Source organism: Eulemur rufifrons, chromosome 5 (genome assembly GCF_041146395.1).
Source record: "Eulemur rufifrons isolate Redbay chromosome 5, OSU_ERuf_1, whole genome shotgun sequence".
NCBI lineage: Eukaryota > Metazoa > Chordata > Mammalia > Primates > Lemuridae > Eulemur > Eulemur rufifrons.
Genome location: NC_090987.1, coordinates 40,515,479 through 40,529,253, shown reverse-complemented (window position 1 = coordinate 40,529,253; position 13,775 = coordinate 40,515,479). Strand labels below are relative to the sequence as shown.

The 13,775-nt window shown below is 49.8% G+C and overlaps 1 protein-coding gene across 1 annotated transcript in view; it reads left to right on the top strand.

Annotated features, from left to right (window-relative positions):
- CABLES1 (Cdk5 and Abl enzyme substrate 1) overlaps positions 1–13,775 on the top strand; it is a 103,345-nt gene that overhangs the window by 72,364 nt on the left and 17,206 nt on the right. The window contains exons 5-7 of the mRNA XM_069468181.1: positions 8,787–8,883; positions 9,810–9,966; positions 10,992–11,095. Of these exons, the coding sequence (XP_069324282.1) occupies positions 8,787–8,883; positions 9,810–9,966; positions 10,992–11,095 (358 nt within the window). The remainder of the gene's footprint in view (positions 1–8,786; positions 8,884–9,809; positions 9,967–10,991; positions 11,096–13,775) is intronic.

Sequence of the window (13,775 nt, the reverse complement as noted above, 5' to 3'; positions counted from 1 at the left end):
TAGTCCTCATGGCCAAGCCCAGCATGGCCATCTGCACAGGTGCACGTCGAGGAAGATGGCAGGCTTTATTGGCAGGCTCAGACTGAAGACTGGCTGTGAGTTATGCCCTCTGCTTTCAAATAACACAGCCATTGAGCCCAGAGTCCCACTAATTATTACGAGGATGGGTTGCATTTCATAACCCATGAGCTCAATGAACCAAAAATACTTCCAAGGACATGAAAGCCCTTCCTGCTCATAAGGGCACTGCCACTTCTTGGGGTGTTCCTGTGCTAATTCATTAAAGGATATTTGATGTGGAAGATGATTCAGGAAATGCCAGTTCAAATGAGTTCAGTGATAAGGAGCACTGGTCAGCTCAGACTTTTAGAGTTAGAGGAAACTTGGGGGCTATCTATTGGTTTCACTTTTTTGTTATTTAAGCTGCAGAAGCCATTCTTCCAACTCAGGTTTACACAGAACCCTGATAAATAAAACAACTAACCACAGAACTGTCCTGGAGAATTGGGAATGGGGACAAGAAGTCCACTTGTCCCTTCCACCTCCCATCACAGCCCCAGTAGAGAAACCACAGTTCTTATCCGTCCTTGCCATTGCACCGGTGGGCGTCTGAGGCCACGGAAGCAGTGTGGTGCCTGGGAATGAGCTTGTGGTCGGCCAGAACCATCAGTCCTGGCAAATGAACTAGCCTAGCTGACCCCAGGTTCACTCTTATACCAAATTGACCATAACATCAATCTCAGGGAGTTCTGAGAGCATTAAATGAAATATTACATATAAAAACTCTGAGCACCCTGGCAGGATGTACTAGATATTCTTTCAGCGATATCTTCAGTTCCGTTTTTGTCCAGTCACAGAGCTATTTTATTGCTCTATCTAGATCTGCTCCAACATGGCAAACCCTGGTCTGGTACACAATGAGTTCACCAGCCGTGCAGTCCTACAAACACAACAAGTTCATCTTCGGATCTGCTTTTATTTGATTGTTTATTTCTCAATGGTACATGCTGCTTAAAGAAAATTTGAAAACACATAAAAATAAAAGATAAAAATTACTGAGTCTCACCTAAACAAAGCCACTGTTACCATTTTGGTCTATTTCCTTCCAGTCTTTTTTTCCCCCCCCCAGTGCATATACTTCTTTGGAACATGAGGAGATGATTGTTTTGCTTTGATCTTTCTTGCCAAATCCCACCTTTCAAAACAAGCTAGTGGAAGCCTGCTGCAGAGAAGAGGAACAGATGTTGCCCATCTTTTTCACTATAACTGTAACATCAAACCTTCCCATAGCTGTAAACACTCTTCTCAGATGAAGCTTGTAAATTATGCCATTTTCTGGGAAGAGTCCCAGCCTTGAACCGGCTCCTCTTCCCTCAACTCACGGTTGCCAAGGCCAGCCTGAATCTTTTTGCCTTTTATCCACATTAGTCACGGCCTTCTCTATTCTAGCGTGGATTTGTGGTTTGGCTTGGCGACCCTCAGCTCACAAAGCGAGTTGCAAGCAACTTTCTCGAGTCTCCGAAATAGGCAGAGCCCACTTAGTAAGCAGCTCATCTAACACCCCGATCTGAGACCCCGCTCCTCCCCTGTCCTCCTGGCCTGCCGCGCCACCGCCACGGGGCCAGCTGGAAAATCTGGGAGCTGCAAAGGAATTTATGGGCTTAGATGTAGAGAGAAGGAAGGAATTGTGGAAAACAGGAACCGCTTAGGGGAAAGGATCCCAGAGTCCTAAGAAGGAAAAGAAGGTGGAATAATGCTAACTTGAACATTAGCCTGTTGCTCAGGGTCAGCCCCAAACCAGGAAACCAAGAGACAGAGATTCAACTTCCTCCTGTTTCTCTACCCTGTTATACCCTCTGACCTTTTGCTCTTATGACCAGAGCTCTTGCTGAAAGAGCCTTGTGTGGGCTAATCTCCATTTATAACATTACGTAGATGACAGAATTCATTCTGAGTTCCACACGCCAGCTCAAGAACTTTTCGAGCACAACCCACTGGGGAGTGAGAGACCACAGGTGTTATATTGAGGGTTAGTCCCAGGATTGTCCCTGTACATAAGGGAATTGGCACCAGCTACTGAATGTTATTTTTTCTCTGAAATATATGCACATGAGTAGGTATTTCTGTATATGTGATCTGACCTTAAGAAAGTAGGAATGAACCTAGTTAACTTGTGATTGGGGCTTATGTGAAATAACCAAACCATGTGATTCCGGCAAAAACCGCTTCTCTGATGTACGTGGGGGTACAGACCCGTTCAGATGACCACACTCGAGCGAGCGGTGGTCGCTGGGTTAGCCGACTACACACGCACCAGAGCCCAAGTGATGAAAAACACGGCTTCCCAGTGGAGTGCAAGGTGTCTCTGGGGGTGTGTTTTTAAATTGTCAACAGCTTCCACATGGTGTTTATGTGGGCATTTTGGCATTCGGGGCATTCAGATGAGGTCATCCGCTTGGGTCCATTTCCTGAGTGTTGATCATTTTGTGACAGGGAGAACAGCGCCTTCTATTCTTAGAGAGAGCCTTCGGGCCTAAATGCCCCCTTCCTCCCCACCCACTTTCCCCAGACAATTTTCGTTGTGGAAAATTACACATTCACAAATTGTGTTTCTTTCCTCACACCAAGCATATTCCCACACAGAGACAGATTCTGGAATGATCTCATGGATGAATCATGCCATTATCCGGCTGTTTATAGGAGCTGCCTTTAGACAAAGATTTTGGTGTAAGCTACATTAAGACCCCTTCATTGTCTGCCAGCTGCCCTTGGGGGGATGGCTGTGAATGAAGTGCTGAGTGTGAGACGGACAGGACTTCTGATTTAACTTGTCTCCAGTCAGCTGTGGGCCTCGTTCCATCGACTCTGACTGGAGGTTAACATGGTGCTTGACTCAAGCCAGGCCAACCGTCCCAAGATGGCCGCTGCACCACGTCTGAGGAGGCAACAAATGGCACTTCTTGAACTGAGATAAATACTTGTGTTGCTGAGTTCCAGTAGATGTGTGATCTCTTAATTAAAATTAGTTCACGAGCGGTCTTTCCTTCCTAATCCAGCTTTTTCAGGCTTGGCTTTCTGTGCAGAAAATCTCCCTCTTTATTCTACTTGAAGGGTCTGGAAATCCTGTTAATATTTAATTGGCTTTTAAATTATTTACACATCAAAGTGTTCAACCTATTGTTGTCCTTTAAAAAGGCAAGTGCCCAGGAGAAAGCTCCTGGCTGGCATTCTAAAGTCTTCAGCTTAGAGCAGCGTCAGGGAAATGATCCTGGGTAGAAGTCAGGACAGCCCCATCTTGGGAGCAGAAAGACCTGGGACCTCGTTCGTTGGCTCACACGCACTTTTTCCATCTGCTTCCCAGGTGTGAAGTATGTAAACGGTCCATCTTTTTTAAAAGAGTAATATTCATTAGTCATGCCCCTGAGGGAAGGACCAGAGCTTGCTTGAGCTTCGGGCTCTCTAATAAGGAATCTTGTTTGCCCATAAGATCAGTTCCGTTGCTCTGCGGCTGTGTGAGCAGCCGCCTGGGCCTTTGTCACTGAACCACAGAAGAGGAAAGCAATAATCATTGCGCCCTTTACAAAAGATGAAATCCAGAGTTGGCCACTTTGTGGCTGATAGTGACCTATGCAATCCCCTTTGGGCACCAAGGTATCTAGACTGGCCATCTGCTGTGATCAGGTGACTCCTCAGCTGCGCACATCTGCGTTGTGCTGGGGAAGCCAAAACGAAGACGGGGTCCAGGGGGTTTCCAACACGAAGGTACAGGCTTTCGAGGAGAGCCGTGTGAAATGAATTGCGGTGCTGTCCTATTGAAGGATAAGTTTACACGCCCAAAATGAACCAACTTGTTTTTCTGCTCCTTGCTTAAGGGTATAACTGCTGCTTGGCTGTCTCCCCAGATGCACTTCGATCGCCTGTTTCAGTCCCCGCTGCTTCTGTCGACTCCTCCCCTGGTCCCCCTCCAACTCTCCCACTCCCCCACCCCCATGGGCCAGTTTCAAACATCAGCCTTTGTTTAAAAAAAAAAAAAAAAAAAAAAACCTACTTTATGTGTGAGAGTGAGCTTGTTGTCTACAGCCTCTGCAGAAGCTACCAAGCTTGCATAGAATGAGAAATCGGCTCTTACGGGTACCCAGGGCTAAGCTGCAGCCTTGCCCAGCGCAGGGGAGAGAAGGAATCAGAACGTCGCATTGCCCGAGGTTCCTCGCCAGTGGTTCCGTTACGGTGTCCGCGGACATGAGATCATTTCCTATAACCTGACTAACCATGTTACTGCATTTAAATCTTAATATACACAGTTTTGGACGGTATCCACATCTGGTATTTGAACTTGCCTCTATTCCATTTTTAAAAGGAGGTGGAATATAAATAAATTAATTTGAACTCGAGATGCGTCTGGGAAAAACAATAACCCAGGCTTTACGAAGAAATTGAAAAGTCCAACTTCAGTTTGCTTTTAATTACTTTCAGCTGCATTTCCACGTTCTCCGGCTCTGTCTCCTGGTGCTGGAGGGTTAATGCTGGCATTTGAGCCAAACAGATATTTCTATTTTTATATACCATTCTAATGAGAATTCAGAACAATGATCTTAGAAGGAAAACATGAAGATTTTATGACTACTCCACTGGGACTTCTGCTTAATTCTTTTTCACTGGATTTTTTTAAAGATTCTTTTTGGGTGACTGTACACCATTCAGAGTTCCTTTCTGCAGGCAACTCCAGCCTTCTAGGCTTCTGAAAGAGAGGGGGGCAACAAAGACCTCGGGTCTCTTGCTTTGCACTCACACGTGGGGTCTGAGCAGTTACCTGATCTGTAGTGTTAGGTGGCATGATGTGACATTGCTGTTTATGTAGGTCAAGTACGGCCGAAGACTGGCAATTTCATGTGATTCGTGTTAGTATCAGGAAGTTTCAGTGACATTTATCAGAGCACTTAGCTTAAGAAAATCAGCCCAGAGAATTTGTCAGCCTCTTTGTGAAAGATGTATTTTTCAGATCCTGAGAGTCCTAATATATAAAATTCAAACGCTATGAAAAGAAACTGCCGTTATTAGAAACGGCTTAAATGAGACGTGCTTCATTTTCTGTGGACAGGTGGCTCAGTAAGTATCCGTGTGTACTTGTGTGGTCTGAATCCAAACCCACCAGAATGACAGCCCCAAAGTTAGTGGCAACCTCTCCCAGAACCTACAGAAGAAAAAGTATGGAAACGTGTCCCCTCGGCCGCCACGAAGCAATCAGTGTTCTAGGGCTATTGTGATATTGACCATGCTGGTGAAGCTTTGAAGTGTGAATGTGGCGGATATGAGTATCTTGAGTGTGCAAGAAATACCTAATTTCTTTTAATCTACTTGGTGTGAACTATTAGCCCCCCTTCTACAAGGCTGAAGGAAAATCAAACTCAGTTGTCACTGGGCATCTCTCCCTAGCCCCCTCCAGAACCGTGTGAAGGGCCTGGAGTCTCCCGTCATGGCTAGGATTTGGGGAGCACGTGCTGGTTATGGTTCCTTGGTGGGCTCCGGCACTGCCAAAACCCCATTGTTCCTGCCCCCATGACCCCTCCAGGCAAAAAGGTCTGCTACTCTGTGCCACACGTGGGATATGAACTTTTATCACAGCTGGGAGCCCTGGTCTCGGAGTGCTGATGGGGTGCAGGGCCTGGGTCCCCTTTGATCATGGACCCCACAGGCATTGCTTCCCTCCCCACCGAGGGTAATCTTGCCTCGCTCCTCTGTCTGCAGGGCCCAGAGTGATGGGGAGCAAAATGGCCAGGCCACTTTGGAGAAGAAAACTGAGAGACCAAATCCAAGTCATTAAATATACATGGCAGTGTTATCTTGCCGTAGGAAGTTCTAAATTCATGGTAGCCAAAGTCCCGGCAAGGAAGCACTCAGACTTAGTCCAGTACAGCAGTCACTAGCCACATGGGGTGTTTATATCTAAAGTAACTGAAATTGAGTAAGATTGAAAATTCAGTTTCTCGGTCAACTGGTCGTGTTTTAAGTGCTCAGGTGCCACATGCAACCACGGTATGGGACAGGGCAGATAGGGACATTTCTGTCATTGCAGGAAGTTCTGTTGCAGGGCTCTGATCTGTAGGGAGCCATGTGTGTCTCCAAGAGCAGTTGAGGGTGGACCCACTACTCTTGTCACTTATTTTCTTACTCAGCCTGGCCTTAGCTATTTAGAAAGTAGCGTGATGTCAGTGGAGAGCCAGTGGGAAGTGGTGCCTGCAGTTAGTCACATTAACTCTCGGGAGGTCGGTTCCCGCGGGTAGGTGGTGGAACCTTGCCTGTTCCTCTTTCCCTGTCGTGTGCTCCCAAGCGTCCCTTGGGCACTTGGACGATCCACTGGGTCTGAGAATCCCTGTATCTTTAAATAGGGTTTGGGGTTTATCTCATGGAGAGGAATCTTGGATTTTATGTGAGCACATAAAATATATTTTTTTGTTACGGCTTCATTTCCCGTGGGGGAAGCACCAAGAAGAGGGGTGTGGGAAGAGGCACGGCTGGTTTAGTTCTGTTAACTGTGAAGTGCACATTTAACAGCCAGCGGACAGCCAGCCGGCCAGGGCAGGGCTGCCCCAGGGACAGTGAGCCTGGGAGCATATGGAAGACAGATGAAAAGGGGACCGGTGGCAAAACACCCACGTTCCCTCCATCTGTGTAAACCAGGACCGGTGAGACAGCAAAGAGCCGGGCTACCCACCCTCAATAGCTACTTCCTTCGGCGTCTTCACATATCAGACGTCGTGTAGACGGGACGAGAAAGCGGAGGGAGACTGTCCCTGCCTGCAGCCAGCTCCCAACTGGGACCACTCTTAATATAGGCTGATTTTCGTGCTCCTTGTTTCCCTCGGCCTTCTCACCCCAGGAAGATAGTCCCTGCTTTTTATTAATTTCAGCTGTAAATAACACTGTCCATCTAGCAAAGTGGAAACAAGGAGAAAATTGTCTGGCAGTTGGGAATGTGGGGGATGTTCTTGCTGAGTTTGGCTTTGGGACAGTAGGAAGCCCGTGGAACTGAACGGCAACCTGTCCTTGAATGGACAGCTGCTCTTTTGTCGCAGCTCACCTCCTGTCCCGCCTGTGCTCGGTCCCCCGACTCCCCACCCCCGACAAGGATTTTTGCCTCGTTGCCTTGTTCAGATTTCTGCTTTGTAGTCATTTCCCCATGTTGGTGCCCTGACGCATTCTTCTTCTTCATCCTTAATTGCTGTAAGAAGTCTGAGAATTGTCCTGGTAGCAGGTGAATTGTCTTGGGGGTACGAACAGGGATTGATTGTTGGCTTTCTTTCCTGCTTGACTTTGGTATTGATTCCAAAGGGGCTGCAGAGATGTTTGGAGCAGGGCGCTACCACGGCCTCCCAGGGAGAATGCTGCACAAATACAGCACTTGGTGCACGAGGTCTTGGGTACTTATTTTGGAAAACTGTCATTGATCAGATTCTGTATCATAGGTTGGAAAAGGGAGCCAGTTCATCCGTGGAATGTCCACAGGCTGCGGTGGAATCCCTGCTTTTCTTCCGGATTTGGGATGGCTTTCTTTTCTCTCTTCTCCCCACTCACCTGGTTCCCTTTCTCTCTCCCTTTTTCCCTGACTACCTTTGTCTGGGAGCGCCTTGCCTTTACCTTGTATTTGTTCTTGCTTAGGTTGTAGGAGACAGCCTCTGAATACGGTGCCTCCCTCCGGGCCACACAGCACGTTTGCTGTCGGTCTGAGGGTGGCTTTGACTTATAAGCACTGGGTGTCATAGAGACAGAAGCTGAAGACATTCGTTCCCAAATGTGGCTGCAATTTAGGATCCCGTGGGGAGCATTTGAATTCCCGAGGCCCAGGCACACCCCATGCCGCTTAAATCAGAATGTCTGGGGGTGAGAGCCAGGCAGCAGTTTGTCAGAGATCCCCAGGTAATTCTAACAGGCAGCAGAATTTACGAATTACCATAAGGGAAGGAATGGCCCTGGGACAATGTGAGCAGTGACACCTGAGCATAGTCACAGCGAGCCCAGCCTGCACCCCCAAGGCAAAGTGATCTACTAGAAAGAGCATCGGATGCAAAACCAGTTGCTCCAACCTCCTGCCCTGGTGACCTTCACAAGCTATTTACCTACTTGGGCCTCAGTTTCCTCCTCTGTAAGACAGGATCATAACAGTAGCACCTTTCTCACAGGGGCCCCTTAAAGAACCAAAGAGATGATGTGTGAAAGCCTTTAGAAACGGTCAGGTGCTATATAAACACTTGTTGTTACTGGAGATTATTCTTTTATAAAAAGATATTCATTTTCCAGGTGGCTTGGCAAGGTAGCAGGGGTTACTACTGTGGCATTAATTCTCTCATTACCGGCAGTAAACCTGATAGCTGTTTAAAACAAGAATTTATTTCTCCCTTCTAAGAAAGGGGAGTGGCACAGAGAGGGGGTCTCACCCCAGGTTAGAAGGAACCCAGGGGCTCCTGCCCAAGAGAACCATTGCCCCACAGTGCTCAGGGACTGTCCCTGGCTTCTTACTGGCATCTCTAGCGAGGGACATCTGTAAACCACAGGCTTCATCTTCAGCTTTCTGTTGAGTTGGATTTTGTTTATGTCACAGCAGATGACAAGGTAGAACTGCCCACAGAGCACCCCTGACAGGCCATCGAGGAGGGACAAAGGGCCATCGCATCCACCAGGGCCACGTGGTCATTTTTGTCCATGTGGCCATGGTGTCTCAGGCAGTAAGCATCATCGTGGCTCTTTGGGGCGCACACAAAAGCATTTTTTCCTCTGGCTTGTCCTTCTAGGGATTTGAAGTTGGATGGAGGGAGACAGTCAGCTGGTGCCGTGAGCTTGAAAGAGATCATTGGTCTGGAAGGTGTGGAGCTGGGTGCTGACGGGAAGGTAAGGCCGCCTGGCTTCCGGTCTGGGGCAGGTTCCGGGGCACATGACGCCAGCCTGCCCCAGCCTGGGGTAGAAATTCACCAAGCCAGTGACCCATAGCAGCATGGCGGGATTTCCCAGAGCATGTGTTTTTCTCCGCCAGCGCTGTTTACAGCTGAATATGCCGTACTTCCGAGCATCTCAGGAGCTCGTATGCGCGCTCCAGGACGGAGTGACGGATGGTGTGAACATCTGCTAACTGGTGGCGTCAGCAAGCAACATTCTGGCTCCTAGAAAGTGTTTTAGCTCCCTGTGGTCCTGAGAAGCTAAGGGTCCCTCAGCCTTACACGATGACCACCAAGCAGTAGGGCTGTCCCATGACTTTCTTCTACATGCAGTGAGCTTTGGGGTTGGAGTCTCAGGAGGAAAAGGTTGAAAGATGAACTTGACCTTTCTGTGCTGGGTCTAGGCAGCCCTCATAAACCTTTCCAAAACTTGCTTATGGCAGCGGTGCAGGTGTTTCTTAGGGAAACTGTCCCGGGATTGTTTGCTTGCAGGTGAGGCTCCTGGGACGGTGAACAACACTTCCCCTATCTGCCCCCAGAGCAGCTGGTCCCTCTGCACCCGAACGGTCATCCCTGAGCTCAGGGCGTAGGTAGCGTGTGTGCAAAGTGCTTTGTCAAATACGTTCATATTTCTGCCATGTACCAGGAATAGTCAGACCAAGTGGGCTAAATTAAAACTATGCATAGCCTAAAGTCAGTTTGGGTTAGGTGTTGGCACACAGGAGTGCCAAAACAAATTTCATTTTTTAGATCTCATTGGATTTTAAAATGGCAATGTGAGAACGTGGACCTGGACTCCGGGTGGCAGCTGTAGCTTAATCAGAGTGCAGACCTGGCGTTGCCTGGGAATAATTACTGGCCTGTTTTGTCTTCCCCTTTTAGACTGTTTCCTATACCCAATTTCTGTTACCCACAAATGCCTTCGGAGCCCGGAGAAATACCATAGACTCCACCTCCTCCTTCTCTCAGTTCCGTAACCTGAGCCACCGCAGCCTCTCCACGGGCCGGGCGAGCAGCACCCAGGGGAGCCTCGACACAGGTAACCTCGGCCCCGCCAGGTCCAGGGAGCTCGTGGCGGGAGGTGCTTCAGTGTACAGCGTGGTGCAGACTGGAGGTCAGGTGCCCGCAGGCGATGGGACTTTTAGGAAAGCCTAGGGTTAGGCCGTGCAGGCTCACAGCCAGGCCACAGGTGAGCTGTCTCTGATGAGAAGCATCAGCTTCCACACCGTTACCTGATTCTGTCCTGCATTTTCATAGTGCTCAAGTTTGGCTTTTTGTCGTTGTTAATGTTGTTGTTGTTGTCATTGAAATATTTGGGCCCTGAAGTGCAGAATCAGGTGTGAAAGTTTCCTTTGTGATTATCAGAGTGGGTGAGCCAAGTGGGCGGCGGGGGGAAGACTCATGTGCTTCTAGCTTCACCTGTGCAAACCCTTGTAAGAATTGATACGAGGGAGAAAACCATTGATGAAGCCGCCCTCATTCTACTCGCAGAGAAATTCCGGGTGAATGTGAAGCTCCCTAGGTCTGCCCAAGTGCTGAGTTCTGAAGTCCTGTCCTAACGTTCCGGCCACCTCTGGTCATTTACAATTGTTTGCCTTGGTGGCTGCTGTGATTTATGTTCATACAGACACAATAGCCTGCCTGGAAGCATTCGCACCGAACAAATCATGCTGCTCAGATGGCACGACTTGAGTCCACTCATTTGATCTACGGGTTTAGAAAATGAGCCTCCTTGGGTCCACATTCTATAATGTAATCTGCAGATGCTCTCTGCATCTTGCATGCCGTGTGAAGTTTTGTGCTCTCCTGGGTCAGGGAGATTAATGCATAATTCTCTGAAAAGGGAAAAAATGTCAGAAAGCTAAGCATTTGGTGAACCTTTTGAAGGGGCCAGCATGTGTCACTGGCATGCAGAGATGTCTACCAAAGGTCAGCGAGCCAGTGATGCTGAGCTAGAGCCCTGGAGCCGGCCCTGCTCACCCTAACTACACTTGGCGTCCTCCCAGCTGCCTCTGCTTTGGAGGGTCCAGGGCCCCTAATTATCATTTTGCCTGTGATCTTCAGGTAGTGACCTGGGAGACTTTATGGACTATGACCCAAATCTCTTGGATGACCCCCAGTGGCCTTGCGGGAAGCACAAACGCGTTCTGATCTTTCCTTCGTACATGGTGAGTAGCTTTGGGTGGCTGGCTGTCTTGCCTGCCCCTTCGTCTGTCCCGGCGTGGCCTGGCCGGTGTGGCTTGGAGCTGGCTCGCTCACACTAACAGACAGGCTGGGGGTCCGGTGCGAAGACTGCTGTGCCCGGGGGCCTTTGGAGGAGCTCCCCATGTGGGTGCTTACGGAAGGCCTGGCACCTGCCTAGTGTCCAGAACCCTGCTGGTCACCTGGCCTGTGAACACCACTTTCCAGGCAGTGGCAAAGGCTGGGTTGGGTCTAAAGTCACCAGCTCAGGTTGGGGAGGACCCTCACCTCTGAGGGGGCATGTCTGAGCTTGTACGTCCACTGACCCCACTGCGGGAGGAGCAGGCCCATCCCTGGGAGTGCTGAGTTCAAGTCTAGCTCTGACTGGAGCTCCTCGATGATGTAGGCCTCCATGTGCATTCTGAGCAAACATTTGGCACCAGTCTAGGGATGACAGAATTATCTCTTGGAAAAGTGAAAGTAGGACACTGTGGGTGTTCAATGCAAAACCTTTCTCTGCTGGCTTTATTTATTTATTTATTTTTTTTCATGCACCACTCTTCCTGTTTTTCCCTGTGTGCAATTTTGGTTTCTGCTTTGGCTGACCATCGTTTCCCACCACTGAGGGCTGCTATTTCTCCGGACACCAGAGGGGCCTGCTGGGATCTTTGGGCAGACCTGCCCTGACTCAGAGGCAAGCAGAGCCCCAGCTGCTGTGGGAGGAGGGGAGAGCTGGGCTTTCGTGGGAACCCGATTGAGCCGGCCTGCCATGCCCAGCGTCAGGTGGGAGAGGCTCTAACCCAGCACGTCCCCAGCGCCTCCCTGCATCCTGGCCCACAAGCCAGGCCCTGGGGGATGACACAGGGGGTGGCACAGCTGAGCACTTCCTCCCCTGGTTCCCTCCCTCCTATTCCCCCAGACTGTGCTGCTCTCAGGAGTGAGCCGGAGAGTCCTTTCTCTCTTCTGGGCTCTTGCATCTGCAGTAGCTAGAGTGGGCACCAACCCCACGTGCTCAGGGGGCACCCAGACCTTCACTCAGAGCTCAGCATTCTCAGCTGTTTGTCAGAGAAACTCCAGGCAGAACTCGGGCCCTTGCCAGTGACTTCCAGCACATATCCTCTTGCGATCCAGCGTGTAGTTCAGAGGTCATTCTAATATGCCACTCAGGGTCGGAGTGCATTTAGTCACTGGAGAATGCGTTCGACTCAAAGGCAGTTGAAAGTTGCCCCACCCCTCCCGCTCCCAACACAGAAAGCAAAACCACACCGTGGGCCGTAACTCTTCCCACTCTGTGACCCGTTCAGGAAAACCCAGGGCTCATTCGTCTTCCCCAGAGGCTGGCACATCATAAGTGCTCAATACATGAGCAGAGTCATCGCCCTCCTCTTAAGGAGGAAGCAACTGAAAGGCCATCGCTAGTATAAGAATAAAGATTCTTGGTATGGTTTGCTGCCTTATTTATTAACAGTCACTTGATTTATCACGTAACTTGGGCAGGAAACTGTGGCTCAGGGAGTCCAAGTCCTGTCTCTCACAGTTAACAGACAGGAAATGGGGGACCCGGGCCTGAACCCCTGGCTCAGGGCTCTTTTTCCTTTGCCTGATAGTCTCTGAATCCCACACCTCTCAGGGGGCAATGGCAGAATTGCCAACCTGAGGGTGGGATGTGAAAATGATTCTTCAGGCCAACGGTTTCCCAAGTTTCCAGGTAAGCGAGAGAATGAGAAGGTGCGCCATTTCTGATTGGCATCGGGGTTTGGCAGGGAGCCCCCTGCAGACGTGTCGTGCCCGGTCATAACATCGACCGCCCCTTTTGCAGGCCTAGTGTCAGGCTGGTGCCAGATCGGATTGTTGTTTTCCTCTAAGTGATTGCATTGGGAGCTGTGTGGTTCCGGGCTGCGATACGTGTGTGCATGCGTGCGCACGTGCACACGAATAGCGCTTCCTCCTTGGACAGCGCGCTAGAAGACCTGCCAAGTCAGCACATATGTCCTACCCTCGTTGCGTGTTCCCAAGTGGATCATTTTTCATTCCACCGCACTGGCTCTGCAGCCTGTACTTCCTGGAATAACCCGTGTTTCAAAGAACAAAATTGCTCATGAAATGCATTTCCTGGTCAGCTCCATGAGACCCGCGTCTCCTATTCTGGCCACAGATGTTGGTACTTTGATAAAATGTGGAAAGTCCACTTTTCTCCATTTTCGTCTAAGTTATGGACAGAGCATTGTGTGTCACAGAGGGCCTCACCCCAGCCCCCCAGATTTCCTTCCCAGCAGCAGGCGTGGATCACAGGGCTGTTCCTCGTGCGTTTGCACTGAGCGTATGGGAGAAAGAGTGGGGCAAGGGGTTGTTTTTGTTTGTGTGTCGGGAACAGGTATAGAACTGGCCCATTCAACAAGTATTGACTGAGGCCCTACCCTGTGCCTGGCGAGGTGCTTCCTCATCCGGTGGAGAACTACCCAGCCGCAGACCTGTTCTCCTCGACTGTAGAGAGAGCGGGGAAGTCAGACAGTAAACAACAGACACATCACCGTAGTGGGGAGGGGGGTGAAGAAGAAACCGTCTTGGAAAGGGGGTAGGAGATGACCACCCGGGAGGGTCGGAGGTGGGCTCCAATGGGTAGGCCTCAAGGAAGGCCGCCCTGGAGAAAGGCACTGAGGGTGAGAA